Genomic DNA, 23767 nt, shown 5'->3' on the forward strand with positions numbered 1-23767 from the left:
ATGATGATTCTTCCTTAATTAAAGATAAAAATTATCCCTTAAATTGTGTATTATCTAATAATCAGCACCTGATTTTAATCTCTGGTTACAAGATTTGAGAATTTGTTCAATTTGGTGTAGCCAATCTTACAAATCCTTCCCTCTCTCCCAATGCATTTTATAACTATGATACTATCTTCAATGGCATTAAATGGGAGTGCTTTAGTCCTGCCCCTGAGTGTTTTGTATTAATATTTGAAATTAAGTTTGACTTTGATTGGCTAAATATGTGCCATCTGGTTACGCATAGCTTCAATTTTGGGAATCACTGTTTTGAGTAAACAGTTCACACATTATCAATGCATGGGATGTGTACATGTTAATGCATACTTTACCCCTGCTCTGTTGACACAAGTTCAAAACATATGTTACACACGACTACACTTAAGTTATATGCAGTTGAAGATATAACTGTTGTCATATTTTTATGTATTTCCTATGCCCATACTTGCACCCTGGTTAGATACAAATTCCATATGTAATATCACAGGTCAAACCTGCGTTTGAGAATGTTTCAGTACATCCTCTCATACAGTCAGGTCAAATCCTTATAGTGCCTATTCCTAACTAGATACAGATCTAATTTTGACACAACAGGTCAGATTCATCAAAGATTTACCACAGAACCAGAAGAGCCAATTTATAATGGGTAACTGTAGATTTCACCCAAGAGTCTAAACATAATTGAAAGATTGAAATATAGTCCAATTTAGGCAACTAAGTTGATATTTAAGTAACCTATGAGGGTATGCATTGGAAAAAACCAAAGACGAGGTTGGGTCACCACACTCTTGGCATATGCAACTCATTGCAGTAACTTCTGCAGACAATAAAGTTCTAACTTAAGGTGGGTACAATTTAGAAATAATGCATATATGCATTAAAGAAAATACATTAAGACTAATTAATGTTACCAAAGGACTCAAATGCTTTTTTGAGTGAAATTATCATTTTACTCTAAATGTTTGAGTCAAGAAAAAATGCAATGATAGGCCGATATTTTTACATTGTACTGATAACCTTTGGTATGGAACAATACAGTTGAGTGTCGATTATCCAAGGTACCTCAAGGGAAAGTGCCAGGAGTTAATGCTAAATTCTAGATGATCTGATGCATGCAACACCAACTTTCCCCTTGCAAAATCAGATAAAACACAGCTGAGAACATGGTAGAGAATAAGCACATTTGGCTTCGATGGAGTGTGGTGTATGACCCACTGTGTGATGGCTGTTTACGAGGTCTCTCAGTAATTTCACCCCCTAAGTCTTTACGTTGACCTTCTCCCCACTCAAAAACTACAACTAAGAGGTCACCTACCCCAAACCCAAACATTTAGTAGAGCTAACTTCTGCCTAAAACTTCATTAATTATATCAAGTGAAGATTTAACATCTCCTAGAAATTTTAAACATAAATTAGCCATTCATTTTCATATTTTTCCATCAATATTAAGTAAACTCAAATAAGATTGCTCAAAAATCAGTTAAAGCAAAAAACAAAGTTGCCTGCAAGAGTTTTAAGGATCCTGAGAAATGTATTCTAACACTAATGATATGGAATTGTATCCACAAGTTAAGCTAGTAAAACTGAATTAGGCATAAATAATGTTTTCAGGGTATTAAATCCCATTAGCCGCTAGCACTGGGTAAAGGGGAGGGGTGGGAACAGGATTTCACAAGGAGAAATATCTCCAGGAAACAATGGGTCACTCACCATCGGGCAATGGGATGTAGGATAATTGGCACTCAACTATATATTTTCAGTAAAATACATCAGAATGTAGTCATGACATTTTTATACATATTTTAGTCGTTTATAGTATTTATTTCACCATGGTGTAGAAAAAAGCAGAGCCAAAAACCACTGTGAATGTGGTCAAGTACTACTGAGTTACATCTAGTGATAACTCTTCTAATCAACTTCTCCTATTCTTTAACATTTTGTTAATATCACAAAAATGGGTGTGTGATAAATTTCCCAGCAAGTGACCAATCGCATCATATAATGATACTTTACACATATGGATTATATAACTCGTCACAACATTTCCAAAACATATACATACAAAATCACGACCTGCCATGCATGATAGGATTACCTAAACATAAAATTTATTAAAGAGGGAAGTAACAATGTGTATACTACACATGCAACTACTTACTACATTTTGCATTCAAGTTTCAAAGCATCTTCAACAGATTAGCACAGCCATTTTATTAACAATTGTCAGTACATCACAAGAATAATCAACTAGCTCACATGGTACAATAACTAGAAAATCATTTTATGACCACCAAACAGAAGAAGTCATTCCTCATAACAAAGGGAAAAAGAGAAATTATGTAAAGAGAAGAAATCTGAAAAGAGATACCCAAGTGAGATTATAAAATAAAAATTTACTTTCTCTCAACGGTGAAGATTTTCGCCAATTGTAATAATTCTTGCAAACAAAAACTCTTTGCAGTTCAAACAGTATGGCTGATTACAATCAAAAAGTGATAATCAAATGCAATATACTTAAAATTTCCATACAAACTCATTTTTCAATCATAGTATTACTTTTTAAATTCAAAGATAGTTAATTTGCATTCATTCAAACTAAGTATTTATGCACTCCAAATGATTTTAATTGAAAGGATCTAATTTTACAGTAAATAATATTAACACGGTAGTTTCCAGAGAATAGATAACTTCATCTCCAACTGATCCTATTTCAGGGCCAAAATAGTTAAGTCAAGATAGAAAGGAGATAAATTTAATTTAAAGAGGAACTATAGCCCAACAATATTTATTCCAAATGTCAAAAAAGTAATCATGACAATGAAAAAATAAATACAGATCTATTATAAAAAATCCCTTCCAGTTTATAAACTCCCAAATTTAATTCTGTAAATTTGATAAAAATATCAGATCAAGCAGACAGCAACATCCAAACAGCTCAGTAACTGCTGATTACTTGAGTACAAGAAATGTCCGGTCTAATAACAGGGAGAGTATCACAATTTAGCACAGATTGACATGCATTTTTTTCACAAAAGACAGAAGAGGAAAGTTTTAAGTCCTCTACTTATCTTCCTTAAGAAAGTAACAACACATTGTTTTTGCAATCCCACCACAGATGAACACAGCCAACATGACACAAGAATAGATATTTTACATGTATATGCAGGTATAAATATATTTACAAAGTAGCCCATGCATGCTGCCAAATATGCCCGAATCAACAGAAAATAATAAATGGCACAATTTAAAATACACCTGATTATCACTGTCAATGGAATATGATTAAAAACAAGGGGTTACAAACCCAATGTAAAAACATAAAATTTTGTAATGTTTGTACTTTAACAGAAGGCTAAACACTTGTAACAGATAATGACAGACACAAATTAACATGCATACCATCTAATTGGGTTTGTAATTGCACTTTGAATCACTACAGAAGACCACAATTGAAATTTAACTTGCAACTATAGAGTATAATATCCAATGATTGAAGTGTTTGAAGGGCTGATTTGACTGTACTCATTTTGCGAAAAATTCAAAGCATAAACATATATAGCAAAGATATTACAAAATGAGTGTCATATGAAGTGCAATTGTTCTATTCCACTTCTGTGACTTGAAATTTCATTTATCAACAAAAAATTCTTACAATTCCCAAATTAACATTTTCATTTTGTATTAGAGCATATTATCTCTGTCTAATTGGTACTATATAGCTTTTAAGCTACATGATTACACTTTAAGTATTATTTTGGCAGCTTTTTCTTCTTGAGCAGCTGCATTGAACCTTTAAGGAAGATTATGGCTAGCCTTTTTAAAGTAACCCTCACACATTTATCAATTGCAGTGAGAAATACTTCGCAAACCTACCTAAATACATATAAAGAATAATCATCATGAGCAAGTCAATATTAAGCATTTCAAAACAAAATAGTTACCTTTCATTAACAAACTGATCTGATTGATGAATTTTAAGTTCTTCGTACAAACTTAATGTTGCTAGAACCACATTAAATAGACCAATGAAAAGAAGAACATATTTAAATAATGCCTACTCATAGATTTTATGAATAATACTAAATTATCAAATATCACTGCTAACATTTGCAGTATATTCCACTTGAATAAATGGCAGCACTAATGGACACAAATAACAAAGTTAAAATATATAAAAAATATCATTTCATCTACTGACAACTTGAATCATTCACTGCATTACTGAAAACCAGCAACACACTCACACTGTAACCAAAATCCAATTCCAGTTATTCTCCCATCTCTGAAAACTATATGTCCAACAAAATGTTATGAGATCCTATTATTCGCATGGTAGAAAAACAAATGATAAATTCTTGGAAACAACAGAAAAATTCAAGCTCACAGATATTTTCAGCAAATTTTGCCCAGTCAACAAGGTAAGTGACCAAGACTCTACTTTGGTAGATAGCTCACACAAATGACTCAAGAAGTCTAAATACAAAGTTCTTCAATACAATCCATGCAATCAGTTTTCCAACATACGCCTATTTCCAGTGGAGATGAGATGCATGATGCATATATGAAGTACTTGTAGAACTAGTTCCTTTAAGATGACCTTATTCTGAAGAGACTCGGCAATGAACTTTGCAGCTTCGAATAACTCTCGTTTGCCGATTACTTGCCTAAATGATGCTGAATGAGCAAGAAAGAGCAAGATTAAAGTTTATTATCAGGGTTGATTTCTTCCGATTATACAGTACAACCGCGTATGAGTAGCATAAAATAATAACCAATACATAAGCCATCATCGATTGAGATGAATGCAATCATGATACACTGTTTATGCATAAGGCACTTAAATTATACTCAAGCAATATACTATATTTAATTTGGATTTTTCACAAATATTCAGTATAATAACTCGTGGATAAGAGCAGAAATTACCCAAAATTTGATAAGAAAGCCTCGAGTTATATGTGTTAGTAGACAGAGTGAGCCAAAGAAACTTTTTCTCAAGAGCCTCTATACATCACGGGTCCACAAACAGCGAACAGGACTATCAAGGAAGTAGATTTCACAAGTCTATTTATTTTTTATTATTATGAAAGTCTTTCACAATTTTAATGTTTAGTTTCCTTATATCACTGTAATGTGCATACAATTACATATGTAAATGAGTCTCATGTCATAATAAGAATAAATATACAAATCTATAAAATAAGGTATGATTTCCTAAGTATGTACGTAGCAAGACACAAAATGCCTTTACATATGCTACTATTAACGCACTTCGGTGCACATGGAAGTTGCATACAGGGAGTCCAAATACATAATAAGCAAGAATAAATAAGTAAGATTAAATATACAAATCCATAAAATAAGGTAGGATTTCCTTAGTAAGTACGTAGCAAGACACAAAATGCCTTTATATATGCTACTACCAATGCTCTTCGGTGCACATGGAAGTTGCAAACAGCGAGACCAAATTCAAATGATCCACTGAGAAATGAGGCTCCAGATAGCACAGGTTTCATTTGGCTCTTTGTATGCAAATTTTATTCAAATGACAAAGCAGGTATCTTGTTTATTAAATGAAGAATACAATGTATCTTTCCACTATACTTTATTCACGCACAACTAGTTTCAATGCTCAAGCATCATCATCAGTTGTCTCTTTGGTACATTTCAAAATATGGCACTTCATTTTTCCATCTCTATTGGTGGAGAGTGATAAGCTGAGCAACAAATTGAGTGAATGACACAAACTAGACATGAAGTGTCCACTACAAACCATGTATGACAGTCTGTAAAATCCCACAGTATTGGAATACAATTTAGATTTCACAACCTGGATAATTTGCAGTAGATATTTGAATAATCAAATCGGCTTCTTTTCCAAAATAATGCCTTATGCAAACTGATTTTTAACTTCATCTTTCCCTTACAATTCATTGTAAATTTTTCAGTATGTTTATATGAAATTCTAGCAACTATGCACCTGGGATAGGTGGGTCATCTATTAAGAGTCGGATGTTTAGGGAATGGAAGAAGGATGGAGAGAAACACTGCATCTGCATTACCCTATTCTTAACGAAAGGCACTAAGGGATCCACAATTTAACATCAGATCTGACAGACAGTATACTCACTTAGAGTGTTCTCTACATAGCACCCCACGTAGGGATTGGGATATCACTGAAAACTTAGGCCACCACCTGGATTTGAACATTTTTTTCTTTCTTGATCACTAAGTTAATCAATTTTTACAGAGAGAACCGATTGTACTATCCTTTAACTAACTAAAATCATTGGACAAAAACTGACTGCCTGAGGATGAGGTAAATTCTAGATAGTATTAGGCAGCCATTATAAAAACAATTAACCAAGAATACCAGACCAAAAGATGTGCACAATAGATAAACAAAGTGAAGCCAGTCACCAGGTGCGGCAAGCTACTAAATATAAAATTACGAGGTTTTATGATTAGTCTAAATTAAGAAAATGGAGCGAGCCCCGGTAGGTGAAAATAATGCCCATTGCCAATAATGCACAAAGGAGGGGAGGGTGTTTAGTATATCTTGGTTTGAGTTTTTATTTGCATTAAGTTGATCACTCGTACACGTACACTTCTCGGCAAATCACATCACAAAAGCACTCCATTGGTACCCTCCCCCTGAACACAATGGGCAAAATTATTCACAGCTACAGGGATTTTCCCTATTTTATTATGAATCAAGAGAACAACAAGAGTCACACCACTTGTACTGTATGCACTCACCATGGTCAAAAATAATTATCCTCTAAGATTATTATTGGTATTCTACAGGTAAAGGTAGGTATAGGATGAACACAGACTACACAAATGAACCATGATACATAATCTAGCTTCTCCTAACAAAATATCCTGACATCTGACATTCCAATACGGCTTCAATTCTGCATACTTCCATCATTCTGTCCAACATTCTTATCCTATTCCTTCATCTTCCTTGTTTGCCTGTCTTTCCACTAACACAGATTTGAACATGCCATTGCCATTCAAAATGCCCTGCATCAATCTTTTCCCTCCTTCCCCATACCCACATTTCAAAACCCTCCAAACTATGCCTATCACACAGCAAAAAATCATGGTCTGTATCAAATAAGTCCGTTTTAATAAGTCTTTCCTTTAGATTCTTACTCGATGTCCCTGCTGTCGACTCCCACCTTGTGAAAGCTTCTTCGCCTAATGTAATTCTCCTTCTTATGACCTGACTACTTTGGCCATTTTGGTCAAAAATTCTTTCTAAGTAGGCAAACGGTTCCATCTACTCTGATTTACAAACTCTTACTTTAATATTTAACTTGGCTTTTCTATTTTCCAAAAACTGCAGGACTTTTGCTTTATTTACACTAATTCCCATCCTATACTTATCGCACTGATTTCCCAATGCACTCGGCAAGGCTTGCAATTCCAGCTGCCTGGCAAGCTAAAGCTTGATCATCCTCACACCTGATTTTATTAATACCTCACCAACTTTCCTTCCTATCTCAATTTCTTCCCATACCTCTTTAAACATTAATGGCATAGTTTGCCAGTGAGACAAAACCTAACATAACCAGTAAAATAACTAATAATAATGACTGAACAAATCTCACTGGTGATTTCACATTCCTACAGAAATGAAAGTACCTCCGAGCATGCCAGTAAGGCAATGCCCATTTTCATTTCCTCAAGTGCTCATCTATGATGACCAATACCAACAGTTATATATTCATATGTATTCTTATGCACAACATAAATTTCAGTCCCATTGTCACTGTTACCTAAACTCCAACCAACCATCCAATGGGTGGGTCAGAGGTGTTCAACTCTGGACCAGAGTGTTCATTCCAAATACTTCTCTCTGAAGTAGAGAGCATTCAGTTACAAGAATGGCCTGGCAGTCTGATACCCTAATCCTGGTCCATTCTCTTCAGAATGGCTGAAACAGAGTGCCCATCTTTGATCCACCACATGGAGGTGAGCCTTAGAGATTTTTTAAGTTGTCCTGAGCAACATGGATCCAATACGCTTCAAGTACCTGATCGCATGTGTGGCCATAGCTATTCAGTCAGCTCTGCCCCTTACCCTTCATTGTAGGTTGTTACCCAAACCAATTTTTTGAGCATGCACTGTTTTATCAATTGACCAAGTAAATACTGACAAACTACATCGATTACAGCTATCTCATATATAAAAGTTTTTCTTTTATCAGTCTTCCCAATCCAGATGCACATTTTATTAAAATTCAAGTTTTGTCTTTGGATTATAAAATCTTTCACACAATCATTATAAATTCTAAATTTTATAAAAAATAAATTTTGTGGCTTTAATATCATCTGGATTGTTTCTAATACCCTTTATCATTAGGTAATGGGGTTAAGTATAAATCTATAAAGCACTTACTTGGAAAAGCAGTAAAAATTGCTATAGCTAATTGCTGTCCTGAAATATTTCTGTTTCGATTTTCTTTCAAACCAGACTGGTTGAGGGCGGCAGGTGGGGGATGGAAAAGGACCACCCTAAGAGTGTGTACATAATGATGCCACATATCCTTAGTGGTGACACTCCTCAAAAATTCCTGCAATTCAATAATGAAAACATGCTTAAAGTTTTTACATCAATTTATGCTATCCAGCGCTTTCATTTTTAATAGAATTATTGTATTTATCCCACAGAAAAAAAATAAAATGAAACGTGGAAAAACAGCAACATGAAAGTTTCCATATATGTTTCTTGTCACATCACTTTCCTATATCTCTCATTTGGGAAAAATATTCTTTTAGAACATTAATTTTCATGATTAAGGTTACTCTGAAAAAATCGAGAATCAAAATTTTTTTTTCTTGCTCAAATAGTTTCCCATCATCTAAAGAAATGATTGCCTCTGCCTTAAAGAATATAAACACTGCTTATAAAACAAGCATACCACTACAAACAATTCAACAACTACATTAAAATATTATGTTTGGGAAAGTTTGAAAGGGATGACTTTGGGATAATTGAGGGTGACTGATGAAAGAGTATGGTCAGAAAATTGAGAGGTGATGTGTGGTCGAATGAAAAAGAGACAGTAGTAATGAATGCAAAGAAAGATGGATCGAGGATGAATGCCACTAAAGAGTAAAAAAGAAGCATATTTGGCGATGAACACAAATGGGAAAAGACATAAATGTCATGAGAAGAAATTGTTTTGGAAATGGGGAAAAAAAGAAAACCATGGTAGGAGAAAAGGAATAATTGCAATGAACAATGAGAGTAGTGATGCTGTTATGGAAACACTGAAGGATTGTATACTGTTGGGAGTATTTTATTTATTTAGAAAAGTGTCCACACACAGCAATATTGCCAATTTATGGTGACGAACATGACAAAACGTAGTATCAAAAACTCAGTAGAATAAAGCTGAAAATGGCAGTTCAAAAATCTGCATTACAGGGGTGTGGATTTTGAAATTTGAAACGCATTAGATGGCGAGTTGATTTCTGAGAAGTTCATACGTGTAAAATAACATTGCAACATTGGTGAGAATTTGGAAAATTGGATAAAATGATGGTTGATCATGTGAAAAGCTGATGCAATTTCAGTGATGCATGAAATTAGTCATGCAAATTTCAGGGAAAGAATTTGAGTCATCAGTTTTGAAATAAACAAGAGTGTAAAATGTGGATTCAAATATGAAATAGATTTAAATGATTACATTCTTTAATAGACCAGTTACATTTCAAGGACTCTCATACCTCTTGCAAGGTATCAGAGGAGATCACATTGAGGGTGTGTCCAAAATTAGTTTTATTCGATATGGAGATCATGAAGAATGACTCAGCAATGAGCATAAAATTAAAATAAACTTTTGGATGTGCTGGTGCATTTAAATTGAATGCTAGTGGATAATGGCAGTTAAAAGAGATTTAAAGGAAAACAAAGGCCAGCAACAAAGCTGTTTCTATAATGCAGTGTAAATAAAACATTCAACCTTTTGTCTACGGCACCAAAAATAGCAGTGAGTAAAATGCGCATTCCAATTTGGAAGTGAAACTTAGATAAGAATACATTTTAATAAATACAAATTAAGCTCTAAATATAGCCCTTGGAAAGTTTTGGGAAAAATGGAATGGAGAGAGAGATAGGAATGAGTGCATTATGGAAGACACATAGACACATATAAAGTCAGTGTGTTATGCTGGTTCGACATATTAAGTAAATGGATGAGAATCTAATTACCCTACTGATTTTTAAGAGAAGAATAAGTCATTTGACAGGATAGGGTAAATGACGAGCCATGGGTGAGAGCGGTCAGAGAATCTCTCAAAGAATATTATAAGTCTCAGGAACAGAATACCTTGTATGAAACAATTTATACATTTTCAGAGGTGAGAGGAGTATACAAAGGATAGGGTAATATGGAAGATATTAGTGAACTTGTTGTATGATTCGTAACCTAAAATAAGGCTTTGTTTGACTGCACTAATCCCAAAGGGAACAAAAATAAAGAAATGCATTAAAATTTCCAAAAAAAAAACTCACCTGCAGTGTTTCTTCAATGAAGGAACCAAAAATGACCTTGCTTGCATGGACAACAGTACCTTGAGAAACCCATGAGCCAGTACCACGCAATGCTTCACACAGAATATTTATGGCCATTTTGCTCAATGGAAGAAATGCATCCAATTCTTCTTCTTCGCCATCCTCATCAGCACTATCAACCACATACTGTCCTAGATTAACAAGAAATATACTATAGCAAAAGACTTAGCATGTATTTGCAATTGAAAAATTACCAAATTAAGCATAAAAGTTATTTTTAAAATGCATCATTGAAATAAAGATGAAGAACTGCGAGCTAAAAAAAAACTAATTTACTGTTAGAGAAGTACATGAATTCAAATTAAGCAGCTTAAAAGCTAAGTCTTAAATGGAAGATAAGCATATTAAAGTGTCTTCATGATGACCACAACTTTAACAGACTAATAAAGAAGAAAATTGCTAAGAGAGATCTCAATTAAATAGCTTATTCTTAAATAAATCACAAAGGTCCATCCATTACATCAAACATCAATTCTAACTGAACACAACTGAGCTGTCTAATTTCCAAATAAATATTAATGTGATATACATATTGAACACATATGAAAAACTATTAGATTTCCCAAATTGAATAACTGCAACATGAGATGCTTCACAAATTATCCATATTGACTCAAGAATATCATTACCCTCCAGTGGGAAAAATAAGTTACCTCTCAACTTACTTCCAGGTCCTTTAGGTAAAGGGTGCGCATCAAAAGTTTTAATATCATCTTCAACATTAACAGGATCTAATGCTTCAAAAGCAAATTCTGCAACTTCTTTGACAATTGGAGATTTCCCTAATCTCTCTAAGAATGCTTGCACATCCTCCTCAAGACTGAAAGTCTGTAACAAAATGCACAGAAATGTAAATCCATTTGTTATTTAGGCACAACAGCTTTAATAAACGAAATATATATATATATATATATATATATATATATATATATATATATATATATATATATATATATATATACACATATATATATACACATATATATATATATAGATATATATATATATATATATATATATATATATATATATATATATATATATATATATACATATATATATACATATATATATACATATATATACACATATATATACATATATATATATACATATATATATATACATATATATATATACATATATATATATACATACATATATATATACATACATATATATATATATATATATATATATACATATATATATATTTTTTTTTTTTTTTTTTTTTTTTAAGGTAATCTACCGGTTAAGGTAGGTTTTTGGATGGACACAACTACCAAACAAATATTTTATTTCTCCTAACAAAACACAATATCCATCATCCTACTCTATATCAGGTCCCTCTTCATCTCCGCGTACTTTCTTCCTCCCTTCATCCCGTCCAACATCCCTATCCTGTTCCTTCCCTTTCCTCTTTTGCCCAACATTCTACCCTCCATCACAGTCTTCAACATCCCACTGCCGGTCATCACCCCCTTCATCCACTTTTCCTGCCTCCATAGGATTTCTCCCAACAAACCCCTCTCTTCGCCCACCATACCAAGTACTTCCTCATTTGTTTTCTTCTCTGTCCATTTCACCTTCTCCATTCTTCTCCACACCCACATTTCAAAAGCCTCCAATCTACGTCTATCCTCCTGCTTCAATGACCACGTTTCCGCGCCGTACATAGCTACGCTCCATATCAAAGTTTTTACGAGTCTTTTCTTAACATCCTTACTCAAAGTCCCCGTCATCAACTCCCTCCTCCTTGTGAAAGCCTCTTTGCCTAGCGCAATTCTTCTCCTTACGTCCCTACTACTTTGACCGTGTTGGTCCAAAACACTACCGAGATACGTAAACTGTTCTACCTGCTCTAGTTTTTGCCCTCCTATTTTAATGTTAAGCTTGCCCTTTTTCTTTCTAGAAAATCGCATAACCTTTGTTTTATTAATATTGATTCTCATCCCATACCTGTCGCACTGAATTTCCAATTCACTCAGCAATGCTTGCAGCCCCTTGGCTGACTGACAAACTAAAGCTTGGTCATCAGCAAACCTAACTGATTTTACGAATCCCCCGCCCACTTTCATTCCTACCTCGAGTTCTTCCCATGCCTCTTTGATCATTTCCTCTGCATACAGGTTGAACAGCAACGGTGATAATGGGCAACCCTGCCTTACACCCCTTCCTATCACTGCCCATCCTGACTCCCCGTTTCCCACCCGCACCTGAGCAGTCTGAGACATGTACAGGTTGCGGATTAGCCTCCTTTCCCTCCAATCTATTCCTATTTTCTGCAGAATACTCATTAGTTTTTCCCAATTCACTCTATCAAACGCTTTTTCGAAATCTACGAAACAGGCAAATACCTCCTGGTTGTGTTCTATATTCCTCTCGATTAATAATCTCATTACTGCAATGGCATCACGCGTACCTCTCCCCTTCCTAAACCCAAACTGATCATCCCCTAAGTAATCATTTGCCCTACTCTCTATCCTTTTGTTTATGATCCTGAGAACAACTTTAGCTGCGTGGGATATCAAACTAATTGTCCTGTAGTCCTCACATGACGTGGCCTTTACCTTTTTCGGAATCGGAACTAAAACTGCTCTCACAAAGTCTTCCGGCCAGATTCCCTCCTCATAAATGCTACGGATCAGCCCATATAGCCTCTTCCTCCCACATTTCCCTAAGCATTTTAAAAGTTCCACGGGAATGTTATCTACCCCCACGGCCTTATTTAGTTTCATCTCCCTTAATGCCCTTTCTATCTCATTGTCTAGTATGCCTGGACCTAAGCTGTCTTCCTCTACGTCATTTTCTTTTTCAATGTCTAACTTTGTAGGTCTGAGTTCTTTACTATACAGTTCTTCTATATACTCCTTCCATCTCTCTTGGATCTTTCCTGCGTCAACTATTACCTTACCCGCCTTATCTCTAACTGTTAGCATAGCTCTTCCTTTCTTACTTCCCGATAACGATTTAACTTTGCTGTACAGCGCACCGATTTCACCCTTCCTCAGCAGACTTTCCATATTCTCGCACTGCGTCTTCCACCATGCGTCTTTTGCCTTATTTGTTGCCCGCCTCAATTTATTGTTCAATTCTTTGTACTTCATTTTGCCTAATTCTGTATTTATATTCTTCCATTTTCGCCGCTCATCCATCTTTGTAATCATCTCATCCGTGATCCATGGTTTCCTAGTCCTTTTAGCGTTAACGGTTCCAATAGTGTCTTTTGCGGCTTTAGACAACCCTTTCTTGATCATTTCCCATTTTTCTTCGATAGTACTAAGCCCCATGCCATCCTCCATGATTTCCTCTACCGCCTGTTTGTATTCCTTCCTTTTCAACCCATTTAATGCTTCTACATTCCATTTTCTAATTCGCCGCCCCTGCCTTATCTTTTTGAAACGTACGCTACATTTCATAACAACTAAATTGTGGTCTGAGTCCGCATCCGCCCCCGGGAAGCTGTGGGAATTTATCACACTGTTCCTAAACCTGTGTCTAACCAGGATATAATCTAGCTGATATCTTCCTGAGTCACCTGGCATTTTCCATGTATACCTGCGTCTTTTGTGGTGTCTAAACCAAGTGTTGGTGATGACTAACCCCTGTCTCCTGCAGAACTCAACTGCTTTCTCCCCGCGGTCATTCCTCGTGCCTAAACCGTAGTCGCCCACCTCATCACCATCTCTTCCTTCGCCTACCGTCGCATTCCAATCCCCCATCACTATCAAATGTTTCCCAGCAGGAACACACGCGATCATGTCCTCTAACTGATCGTATATCCTATCGACCTCTTCTTCCTTATGGTTGCTCGGTGGCATGTATACCTGAATAATAACTAAGTTCGTCGGTTCTGCTTTTATCTCCACTAGTAGTATTCTATCCGTTACCTGCTCTATGTTGACTACGCTTCTTCCTACCTCTTCATTTAATACTATGGCAACCCCTCGTTGGCTCTCGTCCCCACCGCTGTATATTATTCTATACTTATCACTCCAGTAATCCCCGCTATCTTTCCATCTCACCTCGCATAGACCTAAAATATCTATATTTCCCCTTTCCATCTCTCGCTTAACATTCTCCAATTTCCCTGTCCTCATCATTGTCCTAACATTCCACGTTCCTATTCTAACTAATTTTGTCTTCTTCTCCTGCGTCTTCTGTCCTGCTGCTGCTGGTTTTCCCCTGCAAGGGTTTCGTGGGATGACGACCGCGGAAGCCTTGCCTCCCCCGCTGCCGGGCACGACACACGGCCGATTGGGCCGAGCCCCGTGGTTGCCAGGACTCAAAATATCTCTATTGTCCATCATATTTTTCTAGGGAATGATAATTGAGGTGGTTTCCCGTTGCCTTCCTCAATAGTGTTTTTAACGTGACACCATCACTTACTGGCCGCCCCACTGGGGTCAGACGCCATTGCAGCCGCCTCACTGAGGAACAGACGCTGCGTGGACTACCTTTCGTCTGGCTCCTAACCTTCGATCTATCTGGCATGGGTGACCCTACCAGGAGCAATTTTTATTACTCCTGCCAGCACAGCTCTAGGGGTCATCGGAACGCACAAGCCCTTCCACCACGTCAAGGTTGTAGTCCGGGGAGGGATATATATATATATATATATATATATATATATATACACATATATACATATATATACACATATATACATATATATACATATATATATATATATATATATATATATATATATATATATATATATATATTTGCATTGGTCAACATTTAAATAAAATAATGTCAATAACTAAATTCAAGGGTGCCCACAAAAGAGGTATGTATAGAACATTGAAAAAGATGGTATTAGGAATGTGAATTAAACTTCTACAAGGGCTACATTCTGAAATTTACTGTGATTACCGCCTGTAATACTAGCACATATTTATGAGTACTCTTACTGCTAAAACTGATGCTGCCTGCTTGTTGTAGTATAGACATTTGCAGCAGTGCCATTTGGACAGTACTTGCAGCATTATGGTGGTGAATATTGGATCCCACTCAAAACCTCACCATTGATAATAATGCTCAATACTTTCAATACAAAGAAATAATTTAAATAAAGTAATATCTCAATTATTTGTGTGCAGATTATCCATTTTTCGGACCACCTATCTCTACTGCTATCTTTTCCTAGCACCTCAAAATTTTGATTTAATCACAATTGCAAAGATAATAAAATGCTTAGAAACCTCATTATACATTTTTAGAAAACAAATTTGAAATACCTGGATTTTTCAAAAAAATGTTTTTAACTTGAATTACAAAATCAAAGGATTTGTAATCCAAATTTAAAAATTTTCCTTTTTTTTTAATAAAAAAAAAGGAATATTTGGATTATCAAAATCAATTTACACATTTTTGTACCATCCATACTTTCTTCCCATTATCACATACCTCACATTCATTAGCCCCGAGAATTCCACATTCTCTTATAAGATACGCAAACAAAAGTACAGCTTTACTATGCAGCAAATAAGTCACTAACTGTCTAAAAAAAAAACCATAAACCCATCATCAACACTATGGTTGGTTGGACAGGTGAGGTAGAGTTTCATCAAGTGCTAAGTCGGACGGCATTTGAACACACAAGTGGCACACATCAGGGTAATAAGGGGGGGCCAGATCCTCACCCTGCACCACTTTTACTTTCCCAGGAAGATCTGGTACCTACAAAATCACACAGCTTGCGTGCAGCTGAGGGTGCCCAGAGAGGCTTGCCTGGGCCCTCCAGTCAGTAGTCCGACATTCTACTCCTGGACTACCACCTCCCTACTAACTACACAGCACTATTTCGATTGGTATTATAAGAAGAATATGAATCAGTGATCACTTCTCAATATTTGCCCTGCACCATCCTTTTGCCTTTTCTCAGTCACTTGTTCATTTGAACCCTTTCACTCCAGCATACTCTCCGGAAACCTACTCCTCACATACAGCAAAAAGGAAGGGTGTCATGTCTCCGTATCCTTTATTATTCCCAAAATAATAAAATAATCTAAATAATAGAAATATGGACATAATAAAAATAATCTACATTCACTGTTTATTTAAACGAAAATTTTTATTTATTTATTTTGATGATCATAATGTCAATAAAATTTCAAAGTATTAAACCAAATCACAGATAGGATGAAAACACAGCTGCCTACCATTCAAACGTACTAGGTACGTTCATAGAAATTAAAGGGTTAACTATAGTATTTCCTGGCCCATGGGATCCACTGTTTTAAACTTTTAAATGTGCTCTAAAAGCTGTTTCTTATGGGCCAAGGGTATATGGGTATGACTTTGTCTTATTAGTTGCAAGCAGATTTGTCAGGAATAATACTTTCCATTTAGTATTTTTTCCAACATCAGGCATAGAAAATGATTGTCTTCATTATGAATTTTGATTATGACACTGTCTTGAGCCAGTAGTAAGCAATTGAGCTTTAAATCTGCCTCAAAAGTATTTCCTAAAAAATACCCAAATAAATCATAAATGTAAACAATACTGGACATTTAGTTTCATCTCACATTCGGTGCTGCTGCAAAACTTATATATCCTGGAGTAACGGGGATGTTACCTCTGCTAAAACATTGCATCTCTCATGATCAAACTTGCAGTCTACTACAGTATCATATTTGAACTTAAAGGCGTGAATTATGCTCTAGAACATGGGAACAGAGCAGCTGAACAGCATACATTTTAGCCCACCTCCAACTAAGAAGATAATATGAGAATGGCGGAAACAGAAAATTGATTTAATGAATAGGAGTAAATACAACTTAACGCTCATGCACTCCTAAATGGTCAAAGCTTGAGGAACATGTTAAGAACTGGATAACACACAGGAGGAACAAGATTACTGTTCCCACAAAAATTATCTTAATTGAAGCGAGAAAATAAATGATAGGAATGTCTATTGCAGATTTTTCTGGGAAAGCATCATGGTTCGAAGGATTGACAAAGAGAAATGGTCTCTACATGCATACCAGAACTATAATGGCATAAAACCTTCCACTTGAATGTGAAGGAAAGATTTAGAGAATTACACATTGAAAATAACCGAGTACATGATTTTAGCAGCAGTTATATGGAATTTTTGGGATTCTGCAATGAATAAATGTTTATATGGTAGCTAATCTTTTAACGTTACAATTCTATTTTCTTCCTGTAACATGTTAGCATTAATATACTTTTTGGTCTAACCCAAAATTTTTTTGCATATTATAACCTTATAAAATCATAGCGAATCTTATGCACTATGCACATCTCATTGGCTGGGAAATATTTTTATATTTAAATTCTGATTCAAACAAATTGAATCCATTTTAATCACAACCATGTTTTCCATGTATTTTGGTTCCCATGTCTAAGGATTACTTAACAGCATTTAATAATTATAAAAAAACTAATGTACACTTGTACATGAGATATGCAAAAAATAGAAATTTAAAGCAAAAATTCAGGGGTCAACCTATACATGAATATGCACAGTAGTACATCAGTAAATCAAATAACAATTTTAACATTTTATCATATTCAAGTGTTATAGTTAACAATAACAAAGATGAGTGTAAGCTGTAACTTTCCTATTTTTTAATGGTGAAAAAACCACCAATTGGCTCATTGCTTGGATCACAACTTGAGGGTGGCTAAATTACTGATGAATGGCCAAACACTGTTTGCCTTTGTATCAGCAGGTTAACATCGTTGCAACCTTAGTTTTTAATTAGATAATATACGTGCATTCAAAATTATCATCTAAAGATGGGCTGATAAGGTTTTCATCATGACAATTATTCTCACAGCCTTAGTTTTTAATTTGGCTATATAAGTGCATTCAAAATTATGATCTAACTATGGGCTGACCAAGTTTTCATCATGTCATTCATTGCAAAAATATTTGCTTGTCACCAAGGGCCAAAAACAAAATATAAATTAAAGAATTAAATCTTTTGATACAGAAGATGCTTAAATATTTTTCGCTTCACACATTTTACAAACCCCTAGCAATAAAATCCTACCGATAAATTTCATAGACACCTTTGTCAGGCTGGAATGAAGAGCTTTTCATCCTGAATCAAACCCGAACACCTCTGACCTAATTCACCGATGTGCATGCATCAAAATACATCTTACCTTCACTGGCATACCCTCCACACTGCCTGATGAGTTATAACATCCAGCATCACGCTCACTGTAATCCATATCCCAATCAACTAGGTCCGAATATGTTGCAATATTACTACTGCCAAACTGCAAAAATGCTGGGAGTTGCATCATTGTTCCTTTGATTGTTCCTGGATGGCCAAAGGTGGTTTTCACTTCACCCAATGCTGCTGGTGCTGATGAAGGATCCAAATGGGAGCCTACCAACGATGATGGCAAAGGGGTTGACGATGCTGAAGTATGACTGCCAGAAGACTGCTGAGTTGATTCTTGGGAGTCAAATCCTGGCAGTGCTGTCTTAAGAGTATTGAACATCCCTGACACAGTGCGAGCAAAAAACTAAAAAAAAAAAATAGCATTGGTATGCTAGTAAGATGTCACATAACAGACATTCATCTAGAATTAGAAGCATTTTATAAGATACTGCCTCAAGCAAGCGTTAATTGGTGGAAGTGTTTCACACTAGGCATAAATGAGACTAACTTGGTTGCAAATACTGTACAAATTTTCATTTTTAATGACCATGGTTGTGAAAAATAAAAATTCTAGTAGAATCTACCAAATTAGCCTTCCTTCATTTATGCCAAGAGGTATTTTCAATGAAATCATTTGAAATTTTATAAATGCTATGTAATATTTTGTTGATGAATTTATAAATGACACATGAAATTACATGAAACATATTGCATCATATCTGATTTGAATAAGTCAGTACAACTGTAAAGCCCAAATACAAATTAATTACTGTGGTAATTTTTATTATGTATATAACAAGAATCTCAGCTAAAAACAAAATCCTGAAAATTATTAGATCTTTCAAAAACACATTCAAATACAGGAAAAAAAACTTGGGTTTGCAACATTGAAGTTTTCCTTTTACTTAAAACCAATTGATTGTAATGACATATTTTGCATTTATTTTGGTTACTGAATATTTTTTACGAATTTAAAATCACCTCCAAACTCTGAGCCAGATTATAAGGGAAATGACATGTCATTTATTCCAAAAATCCTTTATGATACCCTGAATTATTTCCATATACATAAAAGATTGATGGAAAGAGCCTATCTTCTCAAGACTCTCTTGTGAACCAGTCAGCATGTAAGTTAACTTATATGGATCCAGAATGGTCCAGAGTAGACTCGGTAAAGCCAATAACTCCCTCTTGGGCAGATGCTTGACCAATTTGCATAGGTCACAATAACTGAATCAGCCAATCGCCAGGCATGGGAGGCAGAATATGGTGATGACCTTATTGGGTCCCTATTTCTCGTGTGATTTGGCTAACCCTTAGGGGGAACCGAGCAAATTATCAACACAGTAAGGCATGTGACAAAATAATAATACAGGTTTTTACAAGATGAGTGATTCCAATAAAAAATCCAAACTTCACTCAAGCTGTGATTTTATGGACACTTATACATGAAAACTTAATTACTAGAACACCAAGGATGTGGCCAGAGATGGACCAACTACTAACCTTAACTGTTGCATGAATTTCAAATTATATAGGGCTTGGTAAAATGTCAGCTCTACCTTAACCTTTCAAACTTGATTACTATGTCAGCTGCCAATTATTGAGGTGGGTATTTGCTTTTCATGATTTGCTGATGGTTCTCTGATAACATGATAATTGTGGTTGAATATGGCACACACCTTGTCAATTCTTGGGACAGGTCCTTCTCCTCCTTCAGCAGTGATTGGCAGTACCCGTTCAACAGAAGGAGGAAGAGCTTCACCTGAGGTCAAAGCCTTTGATGCACCTTGGTAAGCCATAAAAATTCTCAAGGCTTTAGAGCATGATGCCAGCTGAGGCATGGTTGTGCATACTCCCCGAAGGTATGCCTGGAGCAGAGTCCTCCTTCCGGCTACTGTTGATGCACTTGCCTTTCCAAAAGGTAGGTTCAGCCATCGAGTGGGTCCCTTAAGTCCTTGGATAAGAAGTCATGCCAATGCTCTTAATCATAATAATAAGTATTCAGGTTACAAAAGAGTTTTACAATTCATCTTCACCTGCAAATATCTGCCTGCACACAAACTTCACTAATTACCATTAGCAATTATCAACAAAAATTGCCAAGCCGATTACTTAAGGCTTGGGCTTTTGTTTGAATGTCTTTTTTCAGGCTGAAGACATTTTTCTCCAATTTTTACTTTGCACACACTAATGACCGGCTCCATTCAACAAACACCTGCCTCTAATCATGAACCGAGCTGTACATACTGTCAAACAAATAATGCCACAGGATCAGTTGTCTCTGGATTTTTACTTCAGTAGCTCAAAAACATCACATATTTTAGAAAATGATGATCCAAAGCTGGAAATAAATATTAGTATGCAAAATGTTTAAATGTTTCCTTCGATTTTTAAGCAAATTATTTTTTATTCTACCTTGCATAAAATCCCAAAATGTAATTACTATTTTTTCAACATAAGCTACATTTTGTTTGTAAAATAAGGATTTTTTAAAAATAAATTGAAAGAAAAAATTTATACTGGATATCAATATTTCTGTGCATTAAAATGCTACTAACAAAGAAAGAGCATTTTTAGGTATTGTAAAAGACTTGGGAAATGATGTGAGGGCACTGAAAAATGAGTATTTCAAGATGCATGTGAATTGTTCAATTACTGCTGAATTCTCAAGGGAATCGTTTACTTTGGTAAAATTGATTGGATGCTTCACCCATGCACTAATGCTGTTTAATGCAAAATCGTCATTAAAATTTACATGCCATCAAAATAGAAGCCCATAGGAACAAATTAGAAATTAGTAATTTCCAATAGAAAACTTGTGCAAAATCAGACATAACATTAGGAAATTACTGCATTAAGTGATTAACGCTGACCCAAAGTCAACTGGCTCTAAAAATTATTCTACTCACATCCCATTCGTATTTTTTAATTAATTCAACCACAAATTAGGACATCATAGCATAATGTAACACGGGGAATGTCTTTGCTGAAGGAAGGACAACTTGGGGATTACCTTGCAAACTTTCATTTCAAGCCCTTGAAAAAATCAATCAATTACCTTTATCTTCGATTAATGTGACCCTTTCTAGTCCTATCATGTCTGACCTACCTCATTAATAAGAGGTAAAAATAACTTGGTAAATTACATTTCCAATTTAAACAACCTTATTAACAAAACCCGGTCACAAAATTATAATGTTCCTTCAGATGTATTTTAACTCAATTTTTATCCGTTTTTATCCAAGTTGGGAGAAAAGAGGAAGAGGAAGTATCCACACGGTGATATTACTGGTAAATGGGGGGTGATGATGACAGACATCAGAAAGCAACAAGTGGATACATTACATGGGAGTACCATGCAATTAAAACAATAGTTTTATGGGAAAGGGAAAGTAATGAGACAACCCAGGCAAACACTCACAATTTCCACTAAGTTCTGGCCAAGCGTGTCAATGTTACTACCACATTAATTAAGAAGCTTTATGCTTGGACGTTACGTGGTTATGTGAGAACTCTGGAGACTTTATACTATGTGTACTTATTCACAGGGTATGTTGCAAGTTCGTTGCATTAAATATAAAACATTAATTAAATTAGTCATAATCAAACATTAAAAATACCTTTTAATGCCTCTCTCCAATGAGGATCTGATTCAAGATGTGCATGAAGATCAAGAAACTCTTGGAAATGGCGCTTCACCACTATGTGACTGATTACTGTTCCAGGGGAAGGAAGCACTGCTTCGGTACTCTCTGAATTTTGTCTATATTCTTCACCATGTAAATTAGAACTATTTACTGCACTTATTGAACCTTCCACATTTTCTCCAGTGAGGCCAACAATTGCTGCATCTGCTCCTTCTTCAGGATAAGCAGCATCATACTGAAAGAGATTACTAGATTAATGACATTTGTACTTCCATGTCTTTTGGCATACCCCATTATTTCAATGATATAGTAAGATCTTAACAATTACTCTGTACAACAAATTCTAAGAACTGCTGGAGATATCTTGACAGTAACTTTTAACAGAATCATCCGTTAATATGAATTAAAATGCAGAAATTTCAAAGAGTAAAAAATCATTTGCCTTGACAGGGATTTGAACCTGGATCCCTAGATGTCCAGAAAAGTGCTCCAGCCAGTTAACCTACAGAGGCATCCTCTAACACTCCAAAATTTTGTTAATTTTTGCCCGGTTTCAATGTAAATCAATTGCCTTGACCGGGTTTGCCTGGTCAAGGCAATTGATTTTTACACTTTGAAATTTCTGCACTTTTCGCAAAAATTCAATCAGTATCCTTGGTGATAGAGAAAGTCTTTGCATGTAGGAGTACATTGCTGCAATGAATCCTTGATATCACATACTTTTATTAACTGGGTCTTAGGACTATCTTAAGGGACAATCTTGCTGGAACAAATTCCTTCCACTTTATTTCGCCATCTCATGCCATAGAACTCTTAATAGCAAGGATCAATCAAATATATCATTTGAATATTAATGCTCTTATGTACAGCTGCGGCAACATAATATCCTTTTTTAAAATGCAAAACGCTTTCAAAAAAGGCAGTTATGTTGCTGCACCTTGCACTAAAATAGTGAAAAACAGCTTCTGCCAAAATTACAAAGCTTAATTTAATTTTTAAGTGAGAAATGAATCATTTAAAGTTGGACATGAGCTCCTGCCAAGTTCACTACAGGATATTCATTTCCATTGGCTGAAACCTTCATGAGACAGATATTATGCATGTATTATAGTAGGGAGATGAGCTACATTATGAATGGAAACAAAATCAATAATGAACAATTTTTTTTATCGTTAATTATCAAAAACCAATGCAAAATCCCAAAATCTATTGCTTCATAAACATAAGAACCATTCTTTTAAGTAAACGCTAACATTGTTATCAAAACCTTGGCATAAAGAATCAATTTCTCCAGTTGTGAGATATTTGCTTGCCCTGGTGGAAATGGGGTAACCAAG

At 35.3% G+C, this 23767-nt stretch overlaps 1 protein-coding gene across 2 annotated transcripts in view; it reads right to left on the minus strand.

Moving 5' to 3' along the window:
• Positions 1-2229: 2229 nt before the first annotated feature.
• The window catches only part of LOC139696210 (uncharacterized), a 46568-nt gene continuing 25030 nt past the window's right edge, over positions 2230-23767 (minus strand). For both annotated transcript variants that reach the window (XM_071594869.1, XM_071594870.1), the window contains 7 exons: positions 22404-22665; positions 20463-20737; positions 18776-19144; positions 11298-11460; positions 10573-10763; positions 8452-8626; positions 2230-4716 (listed from right to left, as the gene is read on the minus strand). In XM_071594869.1, the coding sequence (XP_071450970.1) occupies positions 4550-4716; positions 8452-8626; positions 10573-10763; positions 11298-11460; positions 18776-19144; positions 20463-20737; positions 22404-22665 (1602 nt within the window). In that variant the 3' untranslated portion in view covers positions 2230-4549. The remainder of the gene's footprint in view (positions 4717-8451; positions 8627-10572; positions 10764-11297; positions 11461-18775; positions 19145-20462; positions 20738-22403; positions 22666-23767) is intronic.

Source organism: Hetaerina americana, unplaced genomic scaffold, assembly GCF_022747635.1.
Source record: "Hetaerina americana unplaced genomic scaffold, ioHetAmer1.1.p SCAF_7, whole genome shotgun sequence".
Lineage (NCBI taxonomy): Eukaryota > Metazoa > Arthropoda > Insecta > Odonata > Calopterygidae > Hetaerina > Hetaerina americana.